The sequence below is a fragment of the Stenella coeruleoalba genome (genome assembly GCF_951394435.1).
Source record: "Stenella coeruleoalba genome assembly, chromosome: 19".
NCBI classification, from domain to species: Eukaryota; Metazoa; Chordata; class Mammalia; order Artiodactyla; family Delphinidae; genus Stenella; species Stenella coeruleoalba.
Window position 1 is genome coordinate 48,565,644 of NC_137165.1, and position 27,347 is coordinate 48,592,990.

Below are 27,347 nucleotides of genomic sequence, written 5' to 3' on the forward strand. Positions count from 1 at the left end.
CACCTCCAGTGTCATCTCTCAAGAACGACTGCTGTGTCACTTTCATGAATAAGGGCATGTGTGGTGCTGGGGCAGCACTGCCACGGAGCCTGGGTTCTTCCAGCAGGACACACACTTCACTGCTGCAGTCCATGGCAGAGACCCAGAGCCTTGGCTAGTCTAGGAGCTGCCCCATTCTGGCTTGAATAAATGCTATTTCAGGAGGATTTAGTGGTTGTAGAATCAGAGCAGAATGGAGTTAACGGTAGATCAGTGCAAACGGTCAAAGCCTGAAAAATGATGTGACTGGAAGAAGGGGCTGGTGTGCTGGGGCGGGGCAGCAGAGAGCAGGGCCTGCTGTCTGGGAGGCAGGGATGTGGGTGGAGCCTGGGTCCCAGATTCCCAAGCAGGCATGGCGTGGTTCCTAGGCCAGGCTGAGCAGGGTCTTCCGCTAACCATGAACTGCAGACCCTTAAGAAAGGTGACAGAAAGAAAAGGAAAGGACCAGGACAGTGAGGGAGACTGAGGAGTGGGCAGAGGAGAAATCTCAGCAGGAAGAGTGCAAAGGGGCACTCAGGCTACAGTGAGCAGGTGGGACGCCACCTAAGCACGGTGTCGGCCCAAGACTCCGTATCTGACCAAAATGATGAGGAGTCGTTGAAGAAATAACACAGCCATAACCATGCTAGTGAACCACACATGTGCAACTGTGACTGAAGCCAGGGCCAAGAGCCCACCTCACAGCTGGACTCACCCTACCTCTCCACTGCCCATGAACACCGGGCATCAAAATGCCAGGCTTTCCTTTCCGTGCCCTCCTTATGCCCGTGGTGGCAGTAACTGGAGCTCAACGCACGTTCCTGGGGAGACGGGCTTCCTTTCCCAAGGGTGAGAGGGCAGCTGTGACAATGTGCTATGACAATGTGCTGCACCGGGGCGCTCTCGAGAGGCCACGCAGGTGCCCACAGAGCAGGGAGAGCACCATGTTCCTGTTGGGGGTACTCTGCCCTCAGTCACATGGTGCCTCAGCAGGAGGGTGACTCAACTCCAGGGTCACATTCCAAGGGGACGCCAGGCACCATCCTGACCCCTCTCGCCCCCCCCCCCACCCATCTAATTAGCACTGTCTGCGTACACAGGCAGAGGCCAGCAGCTCCAACCTGGATGGTGGCACGGCCTCCTGGCTGATCCCCTGAAGCCCCCAGCCTCCTTGTGGCTGTGAATGCCCCTGAAATACCCATCTTAGGCTTGGACACTCGTTGGTTCCCCAGCTTGCCTGCTTCCCACACCAGCAGCCCCTGGCCCTGCAGGTCTCCCTGCCAACGTGCTGTCCTACCCAGTTTCCTGGCTGTGTCCTGGGATGCACTCTCCACTCAGGCGAGACTCAACTCCCCTCCAAGCATAACGCACGGACGCATTTCCTGCTATAGCCCAGCACCACTGCTCCTAAGAGATGCCTGACACGGCTGTGAGTGAATCAGTGCCCAAAGCTGAGCCATACCAGGTGGGATACCAAGCTGGCAGGTGCTGAGCTGCTGCCCCGGGGAAACACGGGGTAGGGCTTGTCAACTGATCAACACATACCTTGTTTTATGTGGCTTTTGATTAAAGACGACTTAATCTATACTGTTGATCCATTAACACTGAACTCATGCCTGTACTTTCTCCATAAGGCACATCACAGCCTTCTGTGCCTAGAACACTCCAGGCCTTTTCAGAACCATGCTCGGAGTCCACTTTAAACAGCAAAACCGGGACTTCCCTGGCGGCGCAGTGGTTAAGAATCCACCTGCCAATGCAGGGGACACGGGTTCGAGCCCTGGTCTAGGAAGATCCCACATGCTGCGGAGCAACTAAGCCCCTGCGCCACAACTACTGAGCCTGTGCTTTAGAACCCGTAACCCACAACTACTGAGCCCACACGATGCAACTATTGAAGCCCGCGCACTTAGAGCCCAGGCTCCGCAACAAGAGAAGCCACCGCAATGAGAAGCCTGTGCACCACAATGAAGAGTAGCCCTCGCTCACCACAACTAGAGAAAGCCCACGTGCAGCAACGAAGACCCAATGCAGCCATACATACATATACATAGAGTTTTATTAAAAAAACAAACAGCAAAACCACCAACAAAAATTACAAAACATGAAAACCGTGGCCCTAAGAAACAGTGAGTACAACACGTGTTCACAGTGGGAGCTGAAATGAGGAGGGGGCACTGCCGAGTTGTGCTCGGCTGGGAACCAGCATGCTGAACTCGAATACTTTGCTGCTCTGCACAAGCCCGCAAAGGGCTGTGAAATCAATACAATGAGTACTGATCTGGGAGTTATAAGTAAATTTCAGTGATCTGCAAGAAATCTGCAAATACGGAATCCATGGATACAGGCTCAAGTGCGTGGGACCACCTACCAGGAGTCCCACAGAGCAGCAGCCTCACACGGGGCGGGTGTTGCAGATGCAGAGGCAGAATGATGCCCCAGAGGAGGCGGCGCCGCCTCACTGCTAACCTGGCCACGCCCCACCAAGTCCAAGCAGCTCCTCCCCTTGGGCCAGCGGAAGACGGTGCTGGTCCGGCGGGCGCTCTGCCTGCTGCTACCACAACCTGCAAGTGGTTCCCGAAGGACGCTGGGGTAAGTCAACAGAGCACACCAACAGGCAGATGGAGAAGGCTCCCACAAAACCCTTTCACCTCCTCAACACCTAGCAGGGCCTGGACCCCAGGGCAGCACAGGCTGGAGGCTGGGGCCACTTTCTTATAAGAAGGAATAATACCTGTGAGCCGAGGGGAGACTATTCAGGACAACAGGTGGGAACGCTGGTCATACGAGGACACTGTCTACAGGGTAAAGACACCTTTCCTCCCGAGACCACTGCCCCACAAGATGGAGGTCTAGGGTAGCACAGTCTCCACAAAAATGGACTGAGTACCTGTGACCATAACTGTGGTCCAGTGCAGAAGAGGCTGAAAAGTGGCCAGAGCATGTTGGACTCAACCAATGGAATACACTGTTTTAACAGACTAAAGGAGTAACGACCATCTTAACACAGAAAAAGTATGTGACAAAATTCAACACCCTTTCATGATAAAACTACTCAGCAAACCAGGAATAAAAGGAAAAGTCCTCAACATAGTAACATGTACGATAACCCACAGTTAATCAGCTTCAATGGTGAGAGACTGGATGCTTCCCCCAAGATCAGGAACAAGACAAGGATGCCTGCTTTGCCACTGCTAGTCAACACTGCATTCGAAGTCCTACCAGGGCAGCTGGGCAGGAAAGGGGAATAAAAGGCATCCAAATGGGAAAGGAGGTAAAAAACTATCTCTACTGGCAGATGACATAATCTTTATATATAGAAAATCTTACCAAATTGACATAAGGAAACCCCCTAATCAAAAAGTAACACAATCAGGGCTTTCCCGGTGGCTCAGTGGTTGAGAGTCCGCCTGCCGATGCAGGGGACACGGGTTCGTGCACCGGTCCGGGAAGATCCCACATGCCGCGGAGCGGCTGGGCCCGTGAGCCATGGCCGCTGAGCCTGCGCGTCCAGAGCCTGTGCTCCGCAACGGGAGAGGCCACAACCGTGAGAGTCCCGGCAAAAAAAAAAAAAAAAAGGCAATACAATCAATTAGTATTAGTTTTTGAATTCAGCAAACTTGCAGGGTACAAGATCAACATGCAAAAAAATCAGTTGTATTTCTATACAGTAGCAATGAACAATTTCAAAAGAAAATTATGAAAAGAATTCCATTTAGAAAAACATTCAAAAGAAATAAAATAGGAAGAATTTTAACCAAGACTTAAACACTGCAAGACTTATATACTGAAAACTATAAAACACTGAAGAAATCAAAGACCTAAATAAATGGAAAGACATTCCATGCTCAAGGATTAGAGAATTAATATCATTAAGATGGCAATACTACCCAAAGTAATCTACAGATTCAATGCAATCCCTATCAAAATCCCATTTTTTCCCCCAGAAATGGAAAAGCTGATCTTAAAATTCACATGGAATTGTAAGGTATCCAGAATAGTCAGAACATTCTTGAAAAAGGATGGTGGACTCACACCTCCGATTTCAAAACTTCCTACACAGCTACAGTAGTCAAAACAGTGTGGTGTTGGCATAAGGGTAGACACGAAAATCAGTGAAATAGAACTGAGAGAAATAAATGCATACATCTGAGGTCAACAGTTTCAACAATGGAGCCAAGACCATTCAATGGGGAAAGAGCAGTCTCTTCAACAGGTGGTGCTGGGACAACTGGATCTCCACATGCAAAACAATGAAGCCGGGCCCTCACATTATATACAAAAATTAACTCAAAATGCATCAAGGACCTAAACATAAGAGCTAAACTATAAAACTCTTAGTAGAAGAAAACACAGGAGTCTAAGTGTAAGTCTTCATAACCTCAGATCTGGCAATGAATTCTTACATATGACACCAAAAGCATAAGAAACAAAAGGGAAAATAAACTTGACTTCATCAAAATTAAAAACTTTTGTGCATTAAAGACACTATCAAGAAAGTGAAAAGACAAACCCACTGAATGGAAGAAAATATCTGCACATCATATACAGGTATCCCCCCACGCCCCCCTTTGCAAAAGTTCCCTTTATGCCACTTCACTTTTATGAAAGACCTACGTTAGTACCCATTTTTGATAATGGAAAGAAATCTGAAGAGGATTTTCACTTTTATGGAGAAAGGCAAAAAGCAAAAATAGCGTTTACCATGTGTTTTGCAGCGAGCCATTGGAGAGGCGGCAGCAGCCCGAGCAGTGAGTGACATCGCCAAGTTCCTCCCCAGGAACCATACTCCATCTCAGCATCAAGCCGCCAGAGCTCTGAACTGTGTCTCTGAGTGTCTGTGCTCTACCTTGACTCATTTTGTGCATCTGTTAGGTTTCACAGGAACCCTCTACTTTGGATAGCAGGGGAAACCTGTATCTGATTAGGACCTAGTATCCAGAATATATAAAGAGCTCCTATAACTCGACAACAAACAACCCAATTTAGAAAAAAAGTCTAAGGATTTAGACATTTCTTCAAAGACGCTATACAAATAACCAACAAGCACATGAAAAGATGCTCAACACCATTAGTCATGGGGAAAATGCAAATCAAAACCACAATTAAGAGTAAGATGGCCATGATCAAAATAAAGGAGAAAATACCAAGTGAGGATGTGGACAAATAAGAACCTTTGCACATCATTGAGGATGGAATGGAAAATTGTTGTGGCTGCTGAGGAAAAGTTTGGTGGCTACTCAATAAATTAACAGAGAATTACCATACAACCCAGTAATTTCACTCCTAGGTATACACCCAAAAGAAATGAAAACAAGGACTCAAACCGATACCTGTATATGAATGTCATAGCAGCAATATTCCCAATAGCCAGAAGGTGGAAACAACCAAAATGCCCATCAACTGATGAATGAATAAACAAAATGGAAACATATTCAGCTAAGGAATGATGTACACATGCTACAACATGGATGAACCTCAAAACATTGTGCTAAGAGGCCAGCTAAGAAGAGCCACAATTCATACGATTCCATCCACAGGAAATATCCAGTACAGGTAAATCCACAGAGATGTAAAGTACATTAGTGGTTACCAGGGAAGTGGGGAGTGGGGAGTAACTGCTTAATGAGTGTGAGATTTCCTTTTGGGGTGATGAAAATGCTTTTCAACTAGTTAGAGGTGATGGCTTCAAAATACTGTGAATGTACTTAATGCCACTGAACCACATACTTTAAAATGGTAAACTTTACATTATGTGTATTTTATTGACTACCACAATTTAAAAAAAATACAGATGATTTGAACCCTAAGGAGACACTGGGTATAAAAGAATTATTGTTGGGACTTCCCTGGTGGCACAGTGGTTAAGAATCCGCCTGCCAATGCAGGGGACATGGGTTCGAGCCCAGGTCCGGGAAGATCCCACGTCGCGGAGCAACTAAGCCCGTGCGCCACAACTACTGAAACTGCACTCTAGAGCCCGCGAGCCACAACTGCTAAGCCCGCGTGCCACAACTACTGCAGCCCGTGTGCCTAGAGCCTGTGCTCTGCAACAAAGAGTAGCCCCCGCTCCCACAACTAGAGAAAGCCCGTGCACAGCAACGAAGACCCAACGCAGCCAAAAACTAACTAAAAGAATTACTGTTTATTTTTAAAACTATAACAATGGTATTGTGCTTATATACTAAAAGAGAGTCCTTCTTTAGAGACGCATGCCAAAACAGGGAATGACATGTCTGGATCTGGGTGGGAGCAGATGGGACGGGTGAGGAATATGGAACAAGGCTGGCTGTGAATTAATTTTCAGAAAGTTTGTAATTTTCCGTAATAAAAATTTAAAATACCAAAGCTTCTGATTTTCAAAATTCATTAGTACTAGGCACTGCTTCCCTTTCTTGAGAGTGACTTTCAAGGGTAAGGGAGGTCACAGCTGGGTCATACAGCATCCACATCACACCCAACAGCAGTTTTCAAAAAAAACCACCATCAGAGCCTCTACTTGCCCATGGAATCTTTCTAAAAGCTGATCTGCCACCTCCTCCCTCCTCCCCTTTCTCAACAGCCTCTCTCTCACCCACTCAACTGGGCTGCTTTTGGGGATGCAAATGTCAAGATGGAGCATGAAACAAAGGAAGAGTGGAACACTGGCACTGTGGACCTGACTTACTACTGACTAGACATCAAATCCTCTTCTAGACCAAGTGATTTCTAAGTAAAAGGTTGAGACTAAATTCAAGGAGAACCAATAAAATTTCCCACTAACAGATAACTCCCACTAAAAGATGACTAAAACTGGAAGGAGTTTTAGCATTTCTTCTACCCTTCCTTCTTCTGAGTGGGAACAAGGTTTCTCAGGGCTGACCCAGCACTTTGCCTACTGTTCCCAGCAGTGATTGTCAATATAATACAATAATTGTGTGGTTTTCTTTAAAGCCCAGATATATTGAAAAATGCATCTTTAATACTACCTACCTACCTACCTATCTATCTACCTATCTAGCTGTGCCATGCGGCTTGCAGGATCTTAGTTCCCTGACCAGGGATTGAACCTGGGTCCATGGTAGTGAAAGCGTGCAGAGTCCTAACCACTGGACCACCAGGGAATTCCCAAATACAATTTTTAAAGAATTATAAGTTTGGTTTTGATCAATTCTATAGTTATAACAATTGATAAGTGAATCCTTATAGTCACAGACAATTAAATCTTTAATATTTCTCCATTTTATTATTGCAAAGAAAATATGTACTCAGTAAATGACATTTAAGCATAAAGTATGTGGCACTAGCACAAAATCTGTGGGGGACATGGGATTGAGCCACGAGGACTGGCGAGCCTGCTCGTCTGTGTGCTGATATGTGGGTGAGAAGGGGCATCAAATCAGAGCAGTATTCAGAGCCAGGAGCACGTTTAAAAGAATAATGTAAGTTTTATTTTAAAACATCAGTATTGGGAATTCCCTGGTGGTCCAGTGGTTAGGACTCCGCACTTTCACTGCTGAGGGCTCAGGTTCAATCCTGGTTGGGGAACTAAGATCCTGCAAGCTGTGCAGCACAGCCAAAAATAAAAATTTAAAAAAATATTTTAAAATAAAACATCAGTATTTTCAATAGTGGAAAATTTAATTCCTTGCTTATTAAATTTATAAAGAAAAATTTTAGACACCAATTTAAATATGTGAAAGGGATACACAGTTTCTCAAACTCCTTAGACAGGTGGCCATAAAAGGGCCCTGACCTGCACAGCAGTTCTCAGAAGGTCTGGAACATGTGAGAAATGTACATTCTAGGGTCCCAGGCCAGACCTGCTCAGTTGGGGACTGTGGGAGGGAGCCCTTGAGTGATTCTAAGGCACATGGTATCTGGGAATCAACAGCCTACACCATGGCTTAAGACAGGGAAGAACGGCTCTGACCAGAAATAGACTGTCCACCTCTTGACACCACCTGCTCACAGCCACACACAGGGCCACCAGGTTTGCCACATCTGGACCACCTGTGACAACCAAGTAATTCATGAAGAAAAGAAGAATGAGGCCTGAAAAACTCTTAGTTACTTAGGAGACACCGGGCTTGAGGAAGAAAGCATTTTAAATGGGCAACTGGTTGCAAACTTCTCAATTTATCCACAAGTGGCATGTTACCTATTACTTAAAAACAAAAAACTCTCAGTGGTTAGTCTTCCCTAGAAAAGGTTGCAGATATTATTCGTCCATTAAATTTGGGGAGGAGCAAGGGGGAAGCAGAATCACATGAGGTGTCTGTCCCAGGTCTCTGTCCCTTAATAGCTCAGTAAGGAAGGATTCAGAGGTCAACACTATTAAGCCTTCTGTTCCCCACCCGCTTTCCAAGAAACTTTCTCTGGGCACAGAGAGCTACTTCGAGCCAGTAGCTTCTGATTCTACTGCTTGGAGTCCTGTAGTTGAATCACGACAGCCCACGTGTGTGGACAGCAAGCACACTCCACATGCCTGGGTGAAGCCTCACTGCAAAGACGTCTGAACACCAGTTCCAAGGAGCCCAAACTCCTGAGCTGACTTAACAGCCAGCTGGACTCCTACCCTTCACACTGCTCCACAGGACTGGGTGGAAGAAGGTTCTCTGTCCTCTGGTTTAAAAGCCAAGCTCCCTTAGGCTCGTCCATGTCAGAACATCCGTGGGAGCTATGTGCACGGGGCTCCAGAGGGCTTTCAGAGCAAAGAGAACAGGAGACCAGCATTCTCCCCTTCCACCATCAGATACTCTCAAGCACACCCGTGCCCCAGGGGAGGGCACCGCCATTGCACAGATCAGCTGTGACAGCCCCCAGGTTGCTTCTAGGCCACACCCAGATGTCTACAAAAGGTGGGAGTATTTTCATCTCTCTAGATAAGCAAGTTCCCTACATACAAACCTTCAAGTTGCAAACTTTCAAGATGCAAATGTGCATTCCATCTACATCAGGCGTGGGTGAAACTGCAGCTTGCCCTCCGTCTCCTATTGCTGTTGATCCTTCAGCTCTACCATCTCCCACCTCCTCTCCCTTCTCCAGTCAGTAACGTTTCTTGCCTGTTCACTCCATGCCAGCCCCTGTATGCCAGCTGTTGTACTGTACTACTGTACTTTTCAAGGTACTGTGCTGTAAGATTAAAAATGTTTTATTTTTTGGTGTTTGCTTGTTTTTTATGTATTATATGTACGAAAAGTTATTATAAACCTATTAACAGTACAGTACTATACAGCCAATTGTGTTAGTTGGGTACCTAGGCTAACTTTGTTGGACTTACGAGCAAAATGGACTTAAGAACGCGCTCTTGGAATGGAACTTGTTCATATGTAGGGGACTTACTATATTTAGAAATGCTTCTCTCTTCAGATGGCTCCTCCAATGGGAATCACATGGGAGCCAATTCCCACAGCCAATTCCCTGGTATCCTATAGCACTATTCAGTTTCCTATAGTTTACAAATGCAAACACTTCTTCAGACAAAAAAATTAAAATTGTAACAGAATGAAAACCTTGAACACCACGCTCCATAAAAGGACAGCAGAGGACCTTTGCTCAAGTTGTTAGCACCCAGTAACCCATGGAGGACACTGCTTACCATTATTCACCTGGCCGTGGACGGCGGCGGGGATTGGCACCACGTGAGTCCCGTTTTGTGTTACAGTTTTTATTGGAAGCTGGTGCTGACCTAGAGGTGCCTGCTGCACTATGGTGACCGTCTGGACAGGGGTGGTCTGTGACGTCTGAATGATCCGGCCAGCGGCACCTAGTGTGGCATGGCTAATCGCAGGAATAGGTTCTACTTTCACTAAATTCAAAGAAAAGGAAAAGAGAAAAAATGACACCAACTAATATTACTGGGTAGCTTACAGAAATCTCACTAGTTTGAAGTACAACAAACCAGGCGGCGAGCAGCCCTGCTCCAGCACAACATTACATAACATGTTAGCAAGGGGGTCAGGATGAATGAGGCTGGCGGGTTTCTAAGAGCTTGAAAAGCTGCCCGAAGTGACTGCTTCCGCTGCTCACCTTTTACTTCTCTGTGGTCTCCATTCTCTTGTGGCTCTGCCTTAGGGGGGGCCAGCACGGCCGCCTGAGTGACCACGGCCTGTCCTGCGACGGTGTACGTATTTGCCGGGGCCAGTCCGGCCACGCTGGTGACAGACACCGCTGGGATCTGGTGGACGACATGAACCGTCTGCACGACGGGCTGCTGGGAGGTCGAGGTGGTCACAGGGGCGGCGACAGTGTAGGTAACAGGCTTGATCGTCGGTGGCAGTGGTCGCTGCACGGCGATTAAGACGGGCTGACTAGACAGAGGTGAGCCTACCGAGGACGGGAGTGGAGGTGAGGCTCATACATCCCAAACCAACTAACTACGACCCCTCACTAGCAACATGCAGACTGATTTAAGAAAACAGGACATGGCCCCTTTCTCCTCGTAATAATAAAGTCATTCATGATGAAAGAAATGACATATTTAATGGGGATATTTAATGTATATCTAACTGTTAAAAGGGTAATCTCTGCTTTGTTCACATTTCTTTTCTTTTTTTTTTGGCTGCACCATGCGGTACGCAGTACTCCCTGACCAGGGATCGAACCCGGGCCCCCTGCAGTGGAAGCACGGAGTCTTAACCACTGGACCACCAGGGAAGTGCCTGTTCAGATTTCTTACAACACCTCTTCCCACAGTTCTCTCATCATGAAAAAGAAAACCTCAACACAGGATATGGGAAGAAGCTGCCCAATGAAGCCTGAAGGAGGGGGCCATGTTCCCCAAGATCAAAGTCTCCATCTTATGATAGGTGCAGAGGAGCAGGAAGTGTGGAGACAGAGCTGGCAGCCAGCACCTCTGCCAGTCTCTGTTCTTTCTGATTTGGGCGTTTAGGCTCCAGCAACAGGAATGGGGGCTGGCAGGGGGTGTTGCCAGCACGGCCAGGAATTCCAATATACCAAAATGCACATTTTGCCAACCAACTAGGAACCATAACAGAATTACTTTGGACACATTTTCACACTATTTTTTTTTTTTAATTCCCCAGGGCACATATTTTTATTCTACATTGCGACTTTTATAAGTACACTGAGAAATGCTCACCTATTCATTAAATAGACATTTTTTTTGCTGCTAATGTCTACTTTGTCTAATTTATGCTATTTCTTTACGAGGGGAATCTTTCTCATAGATTTTTGAATGATGAAGCAACTAAGAAACGGGTTAATTCTAAAATTTTTCAGGCACCTACACACAGAGTCATAAAAGTTGACTTTTTTTTTTTAACACAGTGCAATTAATTTTTCAGAGCCTATAAAATAACATTCAGGTACTATGCAGAAAGTATCAGGCACAAGGTGCAAAGGATCCAAGGCCTCTTGCTATTTCTTCTCTGATGAGACTGGCTCACATGCTCATCTGACCCACCCCTCTCCCACCACACTTGCCCTCTGCACATCTCACCTGGTGCACTCTGGGCAAACCGTGCCTCCTGGATGACAGCGAGTTTGGGCTGTGAGGCACCAGGCTCGGGCTCCAGAGGGGCTGGTGAACCTTCCCTCGACAGGCTCTCAGGGGTCTGGGCGCCACTGGAGTGAGCAGACAGCACTCCAGCATGATTGGGGGAGGCTGGGGCACTTCTGTATGACCAAAAAGAAGACAGTGGATTTTTACAGGTAAAGCACTCATAAAGCTGCCTTGTTTTAATAGGCGTATTTTGCAAAAACAAAGGTGTCATTTGTCTTCTGCCAACCAACTACAGTTCCTTAAGTCTTACTTTAGGTGTGATGCCTGTGACCTGAGATGGACACTTAGCGAGGCTGGCATGGCTGTGACAGAGCCACTGTATGCAGGGCGCCGCTGCTCCACACCCAGCACAGGCCGCACAGCATGGGGCGGGACTGGTTGCTTCCCTAAGCAGCTCCCATCCACAGCCAGGCAGCAGGAGCCAGCAGCGTGCGAGCCGGCTGGGGCTCAAGACTTAACATTACAGTCATTTCTTTTTTTTGTTTAAAAACAGAAATCTACTAATGGAGCTAAAAATATGGATTTTAAAATCAGGCAATTAACACTGTATAAACCAATCTTGAGTTTAAGCAGCTAAGATGTAGCTTTAAAGAGCTTTTCACATCCAAGAAAAAGGAAAAAACATGATTCATCAACGTGGCATCGTGATATTGCCGACTCATCATATTGACAATATGCATTCAACGAAGCAACAGTGTTACGTAGGAATGAAATTTAAGTAAAACTTTATAATCTGAATTGTTTCAGACCACTAGAAACAAAAATACATGGGTGGCATCCAACATTTTTTTTTTTTCCAAATCCCCAACCCAACATTTAATCATAATGCATTTGGTAATTCCTTCATTTTCAAAAGGAAAATTTACCAATACGTCAAAGGTAAATTTACTGACCATTAAATGAGGTCTTTTTGTTTGTCTTTTTTCCTTACCTAGACGAGAGCGGTCCCAGAGGGGTTCTAAAGCAAGGCACGCCCCTAGGCCGTCTTTTCCTAAAAGCCTGCTCTATTAATTTGCTTTCAGAGGCAGGGTCTATCCTCCAGAATGAGCCTTTGCCTGGTTCTTCCTGGGAACGTGGTACTTTGATGAAATAACGATTCAGAGAGAGATTGTGGCGAATTGAATTCTATGAAACATAAAAAAATACGTAGAATTCATATATTTCTTTGCTGAGAAATAAAAATGTGCCCCAGTTTTAGTGCCCTGCAAAGGTCCTGCAGCTCTGTGCTGGAAGGAACCGGCCCTCCCCAAAGTGAAGGAGGAGCTGCGGGGGTGACTACTCAGAGGCTGCGACGTGGCTTCTACAGAGGAAAAGACACAAGGACACAGGGCACTGTGAACAGCATGGCAGGATGGGCACCAGGAGGCAAGGAAGGGAACTGGGGAATGGGGAAGGGGTGAGAAATCTACACCACACAGAAAGAGGCTATTTCCAACAGGAAAAACGTCAACTTCCACCTTTTTACCAGGTAGGAAATCAAGGGCTATCACTGTGACCTCTCCCTGTTTGGAGAAGGACAGCGCTGAGATCCACTATTCCTTTAAAATACTTTTTTGAGCACAAAATTAGCTTATAGAAACTGTCACAGCCTTTAAAATGAATTAATCCAGCATAAAGTATTTGGCAAACCAGCAAAGGAGAAAAAATGAGCCAAAGTTTAGAAATATTATTGACACCATCTGCCCGTAAAAGAACTATATACTTTGATTCTCAAAATAATATTGTGAGGCACATTGAGAAAATTTTTCTCAATTCCTAAGTCCATTCTTCTTTCTATTACAAAAAGCTCAGCTCACAGTTTACACGTGATTTGAGGACAGCTCCCTGATGCACCGAAATCTGAGACCTACGAAAGGTCAGGAAAAGCTGGATGGAAGTCCTGCATTCAGATCCTTTCGGCATTTACATTAATGCTTAAATTTAAAATTAATAAAGTTTCAACCCAAACTAAAATTCTGGCTATCCAAAAATCATTTCTAAGTTCTCTAACTAACTTTCTAATAGAACTGCTAGTCACGACCTGAAATTCTGAATTCCCAGAGGTGGCTCAGAAATCAAAACATGTCAAATACTACTTTACAGCCAATCTAAGGGACTATTCAAGAACCAGACCAGTCACAGGCCATGACGAACCACCAGTGCCCGTGGATGTCAGGCACCTCATTGGCAACATGAAGCGACAGGCTAAGCTATGTCTGTGATTTGTGAGACTGTTTAGAAGCAGATGTAGTATATTAGATTTAGAATATATGCATAACCACAGATACTTGCTATGACGTTTTATCATAGGGTTTGCCTGATAACCAACCAACACCTACCAATCCCTCCAGAAAATCGAATCTGTTATTGGTGCCCCCATCAAGCCAGAGCAGGCAATCCTTCCCCATCTGCATTCAGACCTTTCGGGTGTGGAGTAGAAGGCAGATTCTAAGAAAAAACACTGAGAAAAGCCAGCCCAGATCATGACACTGGAGGACACTCTCACTGTGAACTGTGGGTGAGGGTCCTGAGTTCCTGACTGCACCATGGGAGGCCGGCACCCAGATGGGAGCTCAGAAGTGACCACTAAGCCACAGTGCTAGGTGACACGTGACAAGGGAGGTGCCGAGCCTCAAGTGAAGGCTGGAACTGCACTGACTTAGGTGAAGTAGGTTCACATGCATGTTGTTAGGAGGAGAAAGGGAGGTCAGCACAGTGGGACTCTGGAGGCAGGAAGTGCTACTTCAGGGGACTGGGCACTAGGATTTCTACCCACTGACAAAGGTCAGGACCAGGATCAGCAATACAGCTGCTCCGTTAACCCTCACACCACGGACAAACTGTACAGTTAAGTCCTTAGGTCAGGGAGTTGCTATTTTCTGTTCTGAAAATGTAACAGAACCCAGTCTGCACCATCAAAAGAGAGTCTAACTTCCTCTGCGCTCTGACAACAATCTCACAGACAAATGAGCCCAATTACTGGTCACCTGTGATTCTCCAGCCAACAAGACTCTAGAAAACATGAAGAGGTAATAAGAGATATTTAATGTATACACAGATAGAATAAATAATTGTATTTCTAAGGTAATTAAGGCCTTTGTAATTTGATCAAACCAAGCTATATACATTTAAACCACCCTGATTCAATTCCAGTGACTCAAATTATTTTAAAGTATTCAGAGAGAAGGCAGGTTATTATTTAAAACTAAATACAAAGAAAAGGATCTGCAATACTGTGCACATTCTCTTTCCCCCAAATTCTCCCCAGTAGGGGCTGCTTCCCAGAACCCAGCTGACAAAGGGGAAGGGCGCAGAGCTGATCACTCGTGCCTGCTCTGTGCTGTCCTCCCTGAGCGCCTCCAGCCTTCCTGCCCATAACCTACACTTCTCATGGGCAGTTTGTGTCTGTTAGTCCCACTCAGCACTGAGCATTTGCCAGTGTGTATTCAGCATAGTAGGACTTGTAAAGAAATTTAAGGGAAGGACCTTCCAGAGGAGAGTCCAGTGTGCAGGGTGTGGGTGAGCACAAGTCACTCCCTCTACTTTCAGAAACCAGCTCTGGTCCTTTCAGAGGCCAAGAGCTCCAGAATTCTCAAACTTTTCAGTCACAACAAATACCTCAATTCTGAGCAGGGTAAAATTATAAGTCATAACAAAGTAAAACATTTTGGCATAAGTATGCAACCAAAAGAGATGCCATCTTTCCAGCTAGTGTTACTCAGACCACCTTGCTTTATACTCAGATTTGCTCCGGATTAATCAAAAAGCTTTTGGCATGGGTAGACTGCAAAATACCAAAAGTCAGTCTGAAAGGAGCCATGGATTTCCATTAAGTGCTCAGAATTGGCATGGTGGGAAGTGTCCACAGGCGTCATCTTAGGAACTGAGGCAGAGCAAGGGGCTCAATCACCGGGACCTGAGCTCCGAGAAGCATGGCACTGCCATCTCCCCTGCCCCACTGGGGAGGGCAGGATGCAGTCTGCAAATCCACACTTGAAAAATGGGCTGTTTTGGTTGACAGTTATTTGTGGGTTTTTTCTCAAAAGAAAAAGGATATGGGTCCTTTATGAAACCAGGTTGCAAAATAGAAGGCTTTTTGTTTTCAGCCAGGAGAGAGGGACTAGGAATGAGCCTTCCGTGTAGAGTCTGTAAGTGCAGTCCCTGAGGATGGGCAGCTCAGAGAGTCCCGTGACAGAAAAGGACACATGCGGGCATGCTGGGGAGAGCAAGGACTGCTGAGGACAGGAATTTGAGTGCATATCCATGAATTAAAGGAGGGCTGGAGCAAGAGAGCCCTTTCTCGCTAAAATAGCTGGAGCAGGAGGTGTGAAATGTCCCAGGAACAGCCTTACACAGGCAAGAGGCGCAGTCACCCTTACGAACCTTTATCTGGACAGAAAAGAAGATGTTTCAATAAAAACAAGCGTTAATGACAGTTCAGTAAAGAGGGTGTTTATAACTCTCAGTTCTAAGTGGGCTGTGAAGTCACTTCAGGAGCCAGCAGCAATCAGAGTACTCAGGGGTCACCTCTGCAGGCCTCGCCTCTCTGTGATCACGGCCCCTCCTGACTCACTCCCCAGGATCCCGAGGCCAGGAGGAGGTTGCCCTTCAGCCTTCAGCCTTCTTTAGCAAGAAAACCCTGTGATGCACGGAATCAGTTCTCTCGTAAATGGATGCTACAAAGCACAGGGAAATACGACCAGAAGGGAAACACACCACTGAAAGTCTGGCCAGGCTTTTCAGAAACACTCACTCCCATTACAACCCAACTCACTGGCATTTCAAATCATCAGAATTCTACACACAGCTCCTGGACAGGACTGTGTGACAGATCTCACCTGCCTGTGCCCAGGGAGCTGTGTGACATAGACATGGATATAGACTGTCGTCTGCTTCCACTTCTTTTGTTTTTCATTTTCTTTGAAGCACAAGCTCACTGTTACAGATTAAAATACGGTTAAGTACTGCTGGGACCTAATTGTACATCATCTTAAGAGAACTGCCAGGTAGCTGGATACGGAAGGGTTCTCCCGAGCCACTGTTTCCCTCACGGCCAACTGAGAAATGCCACCTTGCTGTGAACAGGAAGGCGGGCAGGGCACAGATGCTCCAGGCCAGGAGGACAGGCTAGGTCTCATTTTGTACCTTTAGTCTTTACACGACTAAAGACCCCTTACAGAGGAAACAGTCAGGATTTGGCTGGAACACTTTTTTATTACAACATGTTTATACATCTGCAGGTAGAAGAAAAAAGGTTTTACCTTCCGTTAAACAGAGTGGCTTACCCCCTACCCCGCCCACATCACTTGATTATGGTTATGGTCAACAGATGCATTTTTCAAAGGATCGTTTACTCATTAAGCCTCAAAGGAATTCTGTAGCCACTCCTGGTTACTTAATAAATTCAGAATATGTAAATGTATGTTTCTTCTCTCTTTTGTGATGCTTTTACTATTCCATACTTCAAACTTACCCTTTCCCATACTGTCTGAATTAGTGAGGTCCTGCTAAACACCTGGTAAATGGCCACACATAACACAGACACGCAGAACAAGGGAAAACATACACAATGTAGAGGTTTAAAAATTAAACTAAATTAAAAAGCCAAACAATGGAAATACTATGCACCAATTTCAAAGTGTCCTCTGAGGAGGCCTGGATTCACAGACAGCCTAGGAATAGGCTGGAAGTCCAGGTAGACAACTGAAACAGGGCAGCGCTGTGTTCATCTGCTCTGTACACTGGCCAACTGGAGGAGGTATCTTTTGAAGAAAGGGTTCCTCAGTAAAACAGTTTGAAAACCATCTCTGTGCAAACTTCAAAAAGCTACATATGTCAGCAGACGTATAGCTAAGGAAGACAGAAGAATGCCAAAGTAAATGGATGGACAGGATTTTTAACTCTCCCTCACTTTAGACACATGAACTGCACTGGTCCAAGAGAAACATCTCAAACGATCCACACCTTTCCCATCCATGGAGACCATAACAGTAAGAAACAGTGCTGAGATTTCTTCTAGAACCACTATTCCTCCCACTCTGCGCTAAGGAGGTCAGAGAGAGCGTGGCAACAGCAGGCCTCTTCCTTTCTCGGCACAAGAGGCCCTCACTCATCTCATTCTACCTGTGCCCCAGCTACATACATAGCAGCTCAATTCTCTTCTCATTTGCCAACCAGCATCTACCAGACATGTAACAGAAACATTTAATAACAACTGAAATGGATTTACCTGCCAGCCCTTGTCCGCAGTCCTGTAGTAGGGATAGTTTTTCGTGATGTGCGTATAAATTCCATTTAGGGTGAGTTGTTTATCAGGAGCCATCGTAATTGCTTGTACGATTAATTGTGCATAGGAATAAGGTGGCTTTGAATCATCCTGTGTTTAAGTTAAAAAAAAAAAAGTACTGAAATTATCAAAATTTTTACTAAATTTACTAAAATTCAAGATTCTTGACATTTTTGAGCATTCCTATGATAATGCTTGGTTTTCCTTCCTATAAAAGTAATCTAATATGATGGGGGAACTCCCTGGCAGTCCAGTGGTTAAGACACTGCACTCTCACTGCTGAAGGCCCAGGTTTGATCTGTGGTCAGGGAACTAAAATCCCATAAGCCACGTGGCAGGGGGAAGAAAAAAAAGTAATATAATATGATGGGAAAGCATTTGGAAAATTGGGAGGAAGCAAATGGATGCATGTACAGCAGCATAAAAAAGAACGTTAAAACCACATAAGGAAAAAGTCCAAATGGCAGAAACGGAAAGAATAAGAAAATGAGAAAAGCTGCCTCCCCTCAGCAGGGTCCACAGCATGCACACTAAACCACGCCAGAGGCCCATCACGTGGCTCTAGCAGCCGAGTGAAGAGCTGGGCCAGGACAGTGGTGGCAAAGGGTGGAGTGAGCCACCCTCTCTCAGGCCCCTGTGGGGGTCCTCATACACACAAGGAGATGGGGCAAGAATGCTGAACACCCCAGCGCCAGAGTGAGGACCACTCAGAAACAAGTGTCCATCAAGAGGCTCCTCCTGTAAGAAAACCCCACTCAGAGGAGAGCACCAGAAGCCAGATGCAGGGTTCCCACACCGGGGTCCAAGGCACTTGGGCAGGCATCGTTCAGGTGTGCAGGGCTGCCATGCACACCACAGGATGTTGGCATTCCTGGTCCCAGCACACTCAAAGCCACCAGTGGCTCTTTGCCATTGTGACAACTCAGAACCCCATACACATGCACAAAGTCACTGGGGAGACGGTGCACCTCTGCTGTGAACTGGGAAATACACATATCAACGGAGAAACCACAAAACGTAACGCTATGTAAACAGTAAGCTGCAAAAGAATGCATTCAAGATGATACTCCTTATATGAGGTTTAGAAATGAACAATTTAGATATTGTTTAGAGATAAATACAAATAGGCAGACAAGCAGAGGACTGTAGGATGGGTGAGGAAGGAGAGTGAAGTGCCAAAGAACGGAATGCAGGCTTCACCTTCACTAAAGGCTAACTTTAGTCCTGACAGCTGGCCGTGGGCATGTGCTCTGCACTGGAAGACTGAGCCATCTGTTATCCCAGCACCCCACTTTCATTTACATTTTTTATTTTTTAAAATATTTATGTATTTGGCTGCACCAGGCCTTAATTGTGGCATGTGGGTGTGGCCCGTGGGATCTTCGTTGTGACGTGCAGGATCTTTAGCTGCGTCACGCAGGATTTTTATTAGTTGCGGCATGTGGGATCTCTTTTAAGTTCATGTGGGATCTAGTCCCCTGACCAGGGATCGAAGCTGGGCCCCCTGAATTGGGAGTCTTAGCCACAGGATCACCAGGGAAGTCTGTTAGCACCCCATCCATCCATTCATTCACTCATTCATTCATTTATTTATTTATGGCTCCATTGGGTCTTTGCTGCTGTGCACGGGCTCTCTCTAGTTGCAGCGAGTGGGGGTTACTCTTCGTTGCAGTGCGCGGGCCTCTCATTGCGGTGGCTTCCTTTTGCTGTGGAGCACGGGCTCTAGGCGCGCGGGCTTCAGTAGTTCTGGCACTCGGGCTCAGCAGTTGTGGTTCGCGGGCTCTAGAGGGCAGGCTCAGTAGTTGTGGCACATGGGCTTAGTTGCTCCGCGGCATGTGGGATCTTCCCGGACCAGGGCTCAAACCCGTGTCCCCTGCACTAGCAGGCTGATTCTTAACCACTGAGCCACCAGGGAAGTCCGCAGCACCCACTTTTAAATAGCTGATATTTCCTGAGCACTTGGGCCAGGCTCTGCCCTGTCTGTCCCCTGAGTGAGCTCACGCTGAGTTACAGGAAAGGGACAGTGGAATGGCTGAGCTGGAGTCCACACCAGGTGAGAGTACAAAGCCTTCCTCATTGTGCCTATGCTGCTGTGTTTCCTTGTTATCTTTCTTCTATACATTTCAATTTTTTTAAAAAGCTTTTTTATATTGAAAAACATAACACGGACAGGAAAGCCCATAATACATCCATATCAGGTAAAAACAAATTTTTGTAAAGTGAACAACAGTACAACCAACACTAGGTCAAGAGAGAACACAGCCCCCGTCTCAGTAGCTTCCTCATCCCCCGCTGCCTCCCAGAGAGGCCACCACTACTCCTGACATTTTATACTAATCATAACCTCACTGTGACTTAAGTTTTACCATCTAAGAATGCATCTTGAAACAGTTTAGTTTTGCCTGGTTTTAAACAGGCAAATGGACTACGGACAAAAATGGAATCCAACAGAGGGTGCCCCTCTGTGTCTGCCCCTGCCCAGCACCCTGTGCAAGAGGCTCCTGGCTGCTGTGGAGAGACAGTGCACGGCCACAGCTTATCCATTCCCATGGCTATGACGTGTCCTATGACACGAATATACCACATTTTATAAATACATAAAGTAATACTATGCCTGGTTTTATTTTTTCACGTAGCATTACATAAAGAGCACGTCCATATCAGTAACTATGCCACATAATATCCCCTTACTTAATCATTCTTCCCTCAGTTAGGGGCATTTAGGTTGCTTTCAATTTTCTGTTTTATATGAACTTTTGTTTTGAGATTTTTGTCCATTTCCCCTAAATGAAGTCCTAGAAGGGGTATTACTGGGTCAAAGAATAGAAATAGGCAGGGTCCTATTGTGGGCCATCAATAATTACCATCCAGGGACTTCCCTGGTGGTCCAGAGGTTAAGAATCCGCCTTCCAATGCAGGGCATGTGGGTTTGATCCCTGGTCAGGGAACTAAGATCCCACATGCTGCAGAGCAACTAAGCCTGTGTGCTGCAACTACTGAGCCAAAGCACCACAACTACTGAGCCCAGGCATGCCGCAACTATTGAGCCTGCACGCTCTGCAGCCTGTGCTCCACAACTAGAGAGAAGCCTGCGCACCGCAACGAACAGCCTGCGTGCCACAATGAAAGATCCTGCGTGCCACAACGAAGATCCCACATGCCACAATCAAGACCCGATGCAGCCAAATAAATTAAATAAATAAATAAAATTTTTAGAAATAATAATAATAATTACCATCCAAAAGGGGGACTGATGTGTCCTCTCTAAAGTGTGTGTTTGTGTGCATATGTGTTCACATGTACATTCAGACATGTGTGTGTGCAACCTTCACCATCTGGGACAGGAGGACTAAATCCCAAGGGTGGTCTCCTAGGACACCAGGCAGTGACCTTGTGAGGACCAAGGATTCAAGCTCTCAGCACCTGGGCCCATAGCTGCCACCAAGGAGGGCCCAGTGCTGAATGACCAAAAGAATGCATCTCTAGTGCCCAGCACTGAGAACATGCTCAGCAATGACCCAACATCCGTGCAGACGTGCACTTCTCAAAAGGCCCTGGGGGGGTGTTCCTTGACATGCAGGCAATGCAGTGAGGACAGCTGGCTCCCCAACAGGCCCTGGGTTCTGTTTCGAGGCTATAAAACATTTACCTTTGGGCTGTCTCCACCTGAAGCTTCCTTCTCATTTTCTGGCTGTGAGTTGTCGGCCATTAAATTGAGGTCAGATGGTATCACACGGCCCATTTTGTACCCTGAAGACCCTGCTCCCCGGGGGCTGGATGGACAGGAATTCGCAGCACTGTGGGCGAGAAAAGGTTGCTCCTATTAGTCTATGGTAAAACGTACATCACACTGTGTTTCAATAACTGACTCTTATTTCAAGGAAAACAAATTTTAAAAGTAAGAGAACTTCAGCATTTTCCATGGAAAAATGGACTCATTAACTCTGTGAAATTTAAGATCACCTAAGAAATCAGGTATTTGCTTCCACATGTATCATCTTAGGAACTTACCAAGGACACAGAGCCATGCATGATGGCTCCAGGGCTCAGCCTGGTAGAGGGACACAGACCACTGCTCTGCTCGCCCCCTCCCACCAGGGAGCTGAGGACAGGCTGCAACAAAGGACATGGCTTCCAGCTACACTGGAAAGGTCAGGGGGAGTCTGAAGAGACGGGGACAGCAGCGAGGCTGAAGACAGGACGCACAAAGAGGGGAGGAGGCCATGGATACAGACACGCAGGCTGTGACGGGCTCACAGGGAACACCCAGAAATCAGAAACAGGAACCTGTTTTCAAACATGCACTTTTTTTTTTCACAAGGTAGGGCTTGGCCATGATGCTGAGAATGTTCTGATTCTTGATCTCTGCTGATTAAGAGCCACATTCACTTGTGATAATTCACCAAGTTATGTATTTAACTTACTCTCCCTTTTCTGTACAGTATTATACTTTACAAAAGAGAACAAGCTACTGAAATGGAAGGATGCCAAGATAAGACTGTTTTAAAAATCCAGTAAGTTATAGGACAGTATGTATGGTTAGATCTCATTTATGTTTTGGATAAAAAAAAGTCAAGTATTGCAAATGTATAGAAAATTTCTGGAAAAAATACCTAAGAAACAGTAGTTACCTCCAAAAAACTGAACTGGAAAGGAGGGGCCCAGGAGGTGGAACAACACACTATTACCTGGCACCCCCTGAACACTACTGGGCTCTCTACCATGAACATGCACCGTCAGTATATGCACTCACCCACGAAACAAGTGTTTACCGCATGCCAGGAACAACTCTTAAAGCACTGGGGAGAGAGGAACAAGACAGATGGCAGGACCATACTCTTGGAACTCCTGCTTAATGATTTAAAACTAGCTAACATAAATGAAGGGCCAATGTGGTGAGTGGCCCCACTGGCTGGGTGGTGGTGGGCTCCACCACCATGAGCTGTCTCAACAGGGGGGGTGCTCTGCTGCTCAGTGCTGGCGGTGGGATATGTAGAGGGGATGAGCAAGGAAAACAGCATGAAGATGGGGCAGGGGGTGAGGAGAGACTGCATCAGCTCCTGACCCAATCCCTAAAGTTTCCAACCACCTCCAGTTCCCTGAGCGCCCACAGAACTTCTGTCTCCACATGGCCAGGCAGTGTGTCAGTGATCTGACCCTAAGGCTGCTGCTTCCACTGTGGGCCGTTGTCCCACGTGGGTAAACACGGGCTTTCTCCTCTTCCTCTGTGAATTCTGTGCACTTTTCACACGGTGCTGAATAAAAATCGGGCCACCGGCTGCTGTCTTCTGCCTACCCACTGCCACACTTACCTGGTGCACAGGTAAGTGCACCTGGTCCATCTAGTCACATACAGACAAATTCAACCAAGTGGGAGAGACAGAGGCAGTATCCTCAGCAGAGCAGCCATGGCAGGGGGCAGAGAAGGGGCCCGGGAGCAGCTGCACTCACATAACACCAAGCAAGGGTACAGCCAGAGTCTACCTGACACTCCTTCCAGGCCTTTCCAGAAGGATACCTTTCTGTCCATGCTGGTTTTTAAGATAAGAAACAGAAGTGTCCGACTAAAAGCTACAACCCAGAGCTGCCCGTGTTCCCTCTGTGCCCTCCTTGCTCTGCTACATGTAGGGGTCAGTCCCAGTGGACGAGGCAAGGCCTTCTCTGCCTGCCAGCCATGCCCTGTGGACACACCTGGACAGTAGGAGCTTGGCTCTCAAGAGAAGTAAATGTGTTCCTTTTGCACCTAAGTCTAACATTACTCACATGGAAGAAGATGCCTGAATACATACTTCACTCTTCTAAGACCCAACAGAACACAGGAGGACCGACCATCTGACCCTAGGACAGGGTCACGCCTGCTGGTCCCAGGCAATTCCTGACCTGACCCTCAGCTACTGCCCCCTGAAAGCGCGGGTTATGCAGTGGAGAGCACGCCTTGAAGGCACCATCCTCCACTTCCTGAGGCTCCCAGTCTCTCTTAGGACATCAGGACAAACAAGTTTGTCACCTCACTGTGGTCAAACTCAGTAATCCAAAGTGTAAGTCATCAGAATTTGCATGAAATTGTAGGAAACCAAAAAACTCAAAATGCAACTGAAAACCCACCTCACATTTTAGACCAATAAGACAAATCATCTATCCTTTAAACTTACACTCAAATAAAAGAATCCCAAGTGAAAACTAGGAACATTTGTGAACTGTGTTTCATATGCAGGAAACTAAGAGCAAACAGTGCTCAGAAACTAAACAATATTTTAAGTGCCCTCAACATCTCCCTCTCCATGTAGGTCAGCCCCAGGGAAGGGAGAAGACGTTGCTGTGCGCTGCTGCCCACTACTGTGACGTACGATGGCTTCTGAATGTCCCACGCAAGAGGCAAGGACTGAAATTTGGACAGGGTCATGTCCACCTTGGCACATGCACACCCTGACCCCACGGTGACCCCGTCTACCATGGAAGCTGCTGTGTACCTGATGGTTCCTGTGGGGGAGGGGAGGGGGCTGATGAGGTGGGCCATGGTGTCTGGAATGTTGATGGTCAGCGGCGAGATGTGAGCCTGCACGGGCTTCACGGGGGACTCGGGCGCTTCCTGTTTCTCCCTCTTCTCGCTGGACAGGGCAGTGAATGTGATCTTGATGTTTGTGCTCGGGAACCTGAACGTGCACCTAAAAAAGAAAAGCCAACTGTCAGCGCCCATCTGCCGATCGGTGGGCAGGATGCCCCATCCACAACAGGTCGCAGAGCCCGAGTGTCCCCAAACATACTGGAGCCTCGACTTGCATGGAAGAGTCGGAGAGAAGCCCATTTCAAGTTCACCTCACATGTTACAAGTCGATTAATGAGGGAAACACAAAGGAGGCATCACATGATTTAAAAACACTAGTAAGCAAAAACATCATTTAGACCAGTCCAACAGGAAAAAAAAAAAAACGGGAGAGGAGACTCAAAAAAGACTCAAATACCACTTAATCTACACTGGGTAAGGGTCTGGAGACAGGCTTGGGATCTGGAGATGTGCTCTTGGCACTGAGTAGGTGGAGGCCAGGCAGGAATGCTGCTAACCCCGCAGTGCATGGAAGGTCCCATCGCAAGGAGGAGGTGCCCCAGGCATGCCCCTCACCTGCTTACCTCTGATGACATCTCTTGCCCAGCCCTTCTCTCAGGTTCCTACTCTAGTCTGTCTGCAGCCAGTAGCCAGGGTGTTTCTAAAACAGCAAGATCTGCACGTGGTGTTCAAAGATACAAAAAGGCCAGCCTCTGTCTCTGCTGCCCTCGGGGCACAGCCCTTTCCTTCTCGAGGTCCTTCTCTCATGCTGTCCTCCCTCCACTTTAATACCCCAGAGGCCCCCACCCCACTGTGGGTCAGACCCCACATCCCTGCCTCTTGTCCATTCCTCCTCTTGCTCACTACCCAGGGGTCCCCTCCCACCCCTCAGCTGCCTATCCGAGGGTTTCCTGACCGCCCCACACTCTGCCCTTGCTGCCACCTTGTTCTTCATTTCACTCCGGCCACATGATTCTGTGTTACCCCACTTTTGCTTGTTGTCACCCCAATAGGATACAACCTCCAGTAGAACAAAGCTCAGTTCACTGCTATAACCTGGAGACCAGAAGAGTCCCTGGTATATACAGAGAAGGCCCTCAGTACACACTTGTTGGAATTAATGAACAAGTACCCAGTTTCATACATTAAAAAGGTAATTAAAACAAGCAAATCACATGAATACAACGAATGGGAAGCCCACAACTGCAGCTGCCCCTTTGTCGCTAGCATGAGATCTGAATAATCAACTCCAGGCCTAGAAAAGAAAGGGATTAAGACCCGACTGGCCTTAATTTCTAGCACAATATATATAACAATTACAGGAGTAAGGAAGTTTCCTCCTTTTCCTCCCATTTGTAGTTCCCGAGCTCCTGTCCTCAGGCGATAGTCACTGTTCACCAGGAAGGCCAGGCTGTTAGAACAAGCATCGTCACCCAGCACGAGGGCATAAGATCCCGCAGAGCAGTTACCTCTCTGTGCCTGTTTCCTCATCCACAGAACAGATGACAGCATCTATCTCTGAGAGTACCATGAGGATTAATTCAAATATTTATCAAACACTCAAATGTTTACTAAAATGAAAAAACCACACTACCTTCAGCCCCACTGTAAGATGTCAATAGTACTTGCTTTTCCTACAGTTGGACACTCACCATCCACTGTGTTGTTCGTTCCGTCATCACCTGGGAACTCACAGAAGCCCAGACTGAACCAGAGGAGCAGCACACCCACCTGCCTGTCCTCCACATGCCACGGAAGCAACAAAGCACTGTGCACAATTCCAACACGGGAATGTGAGAATGGGACTCCTCCCTCCCCCAAGGGGTACCTACATGTCTCCGGGGTTTATTTCTGCTTTCCACAAAATAGGACCACACCTTGCATGTTGGCCCTCAGTCTACACGTTCCCTCAGTGTCACCCACAGGGTCTGTTCGCAGACAGACCTCAGCGCAGGCTGAGCGCTGCCTTCAGGGCTAGCACCACCACATGGAGGACTTCCTTCCTTAGTATCCTATTCCCAAAGTTTCCAATTAAAGACAACAATCGTCTCCACGGCACAGGCGCCATCCATAAACCTCAGGCTCCAAGGGCACAGAGGGCATCTAAAGCAACGCAAGGCACTGTCAGGCCACCTGCTGACAGCCTCTGACCGACAGCATGTGAGAGTGTCCCGGCCATCAGTGGACACTGCCACTAACCCCACCCCCTTGACAGGTGAAAATGGTATCTCTGTTTGCATCTTAGCATGAACTTCTCATAGGTGTATGAGCCATAAAACACAGTTAAAAGCTACCCAGGTTGTCTGGTAACTTTCTGTTTTTCAATCTGAGTTATGATTACATGGGTGAGTTCCTATTAGTGAAAATTCATCGAGTTACACATGTATGAAACATACACGCTTCTGTGTATGTAGTATACTTCAGTAGAGAGGTTTTTTTTTTTTAATTAAAAAAGCCATCTGTAGATGGATACAGAAATCGGTAAAATGTTGATAACATGCCAGGGGGTTCACAGAACATTTCCTATACTTTTGGGTTAACAATGGTGTATTTCTTTACCTGGGCAGCCATGTTATAATTATAACCGATTTTTCTATGTAGGTTACATTCGAAGCAAAATATATCAAAACAGTGTTTGAGTTCTCTATGGAGTTCCATTAGTGATGAAATCCTTGTTCCCCTTTAGGGAATGCGAATGGCCACTGCTTGACTTTTCTAAGCTAGAAATAAAAAACAGTGGGATAGGGACTTCCCTGGCGGTCCAGTGGTTACGACTCCATGCTTCTACTGCAGGGGGCCCAGGTTGGGTCTCTGGTCAGGGAACTAAGGTCCCACATGCCACACAACCAAAAAGAAATAAAATAAATTAATAATGCAGGTAGGTAGCCCAGCCCACCCTACCCAACATGTTAAAAAAAAAACAGTGGGATAATTTTAATTAATTGTTTCACAAAAGTAAAAAGAGCAGCAAAACATTAAAACAGCAGACAAAGCAAGGTGAGTGTCAGATCTCT

The 27,347-nt window shown here is 46.7% G+C and overlaps 1 protein-coding gene across 1 annotated transcript in view; it reads right to left on the reverse strand.

The window, feature by feature from the left end:
- FOXK2 (forkhead box K2) overlaps positions 1-27,347 on the reverse strand; it is a 71,511-nt gene that overhangs the window by 4,626 nt on the left and 39,538 nt on the right. Inside the window, exons 2-8 of the mRNA XM_079904008.1 lie at positions 24,260-24,454; positions 21,439-21,586; positions 17,733-17,879; positions 12,456-12,649; positions 11,462-11,637; positions 10,030-10,326; positions 9,599-9,808 (exon numbers count right to left, since the gene is read on the reverse strand). Of these exons, the coding sequence (XP_079760134.1) occupies positions 9,599-9,808; positions 10,030-10,326; positions 11,462-11,637; positions 12,456-12,649; positions 17,733-17,879; positions 21,439-21,586; positions 24,260-24,454 (1,367 nt within the window). The remainder of the gene's footprint in view (positions 1-9,598; positions 9,809-10,029; positions 10,327-11,461; positions 11,638-12,455; positions 12,650-17,732; positions 17,880-21,438; positions 21,587-24,259; positions 24,455-27,347) is intronic.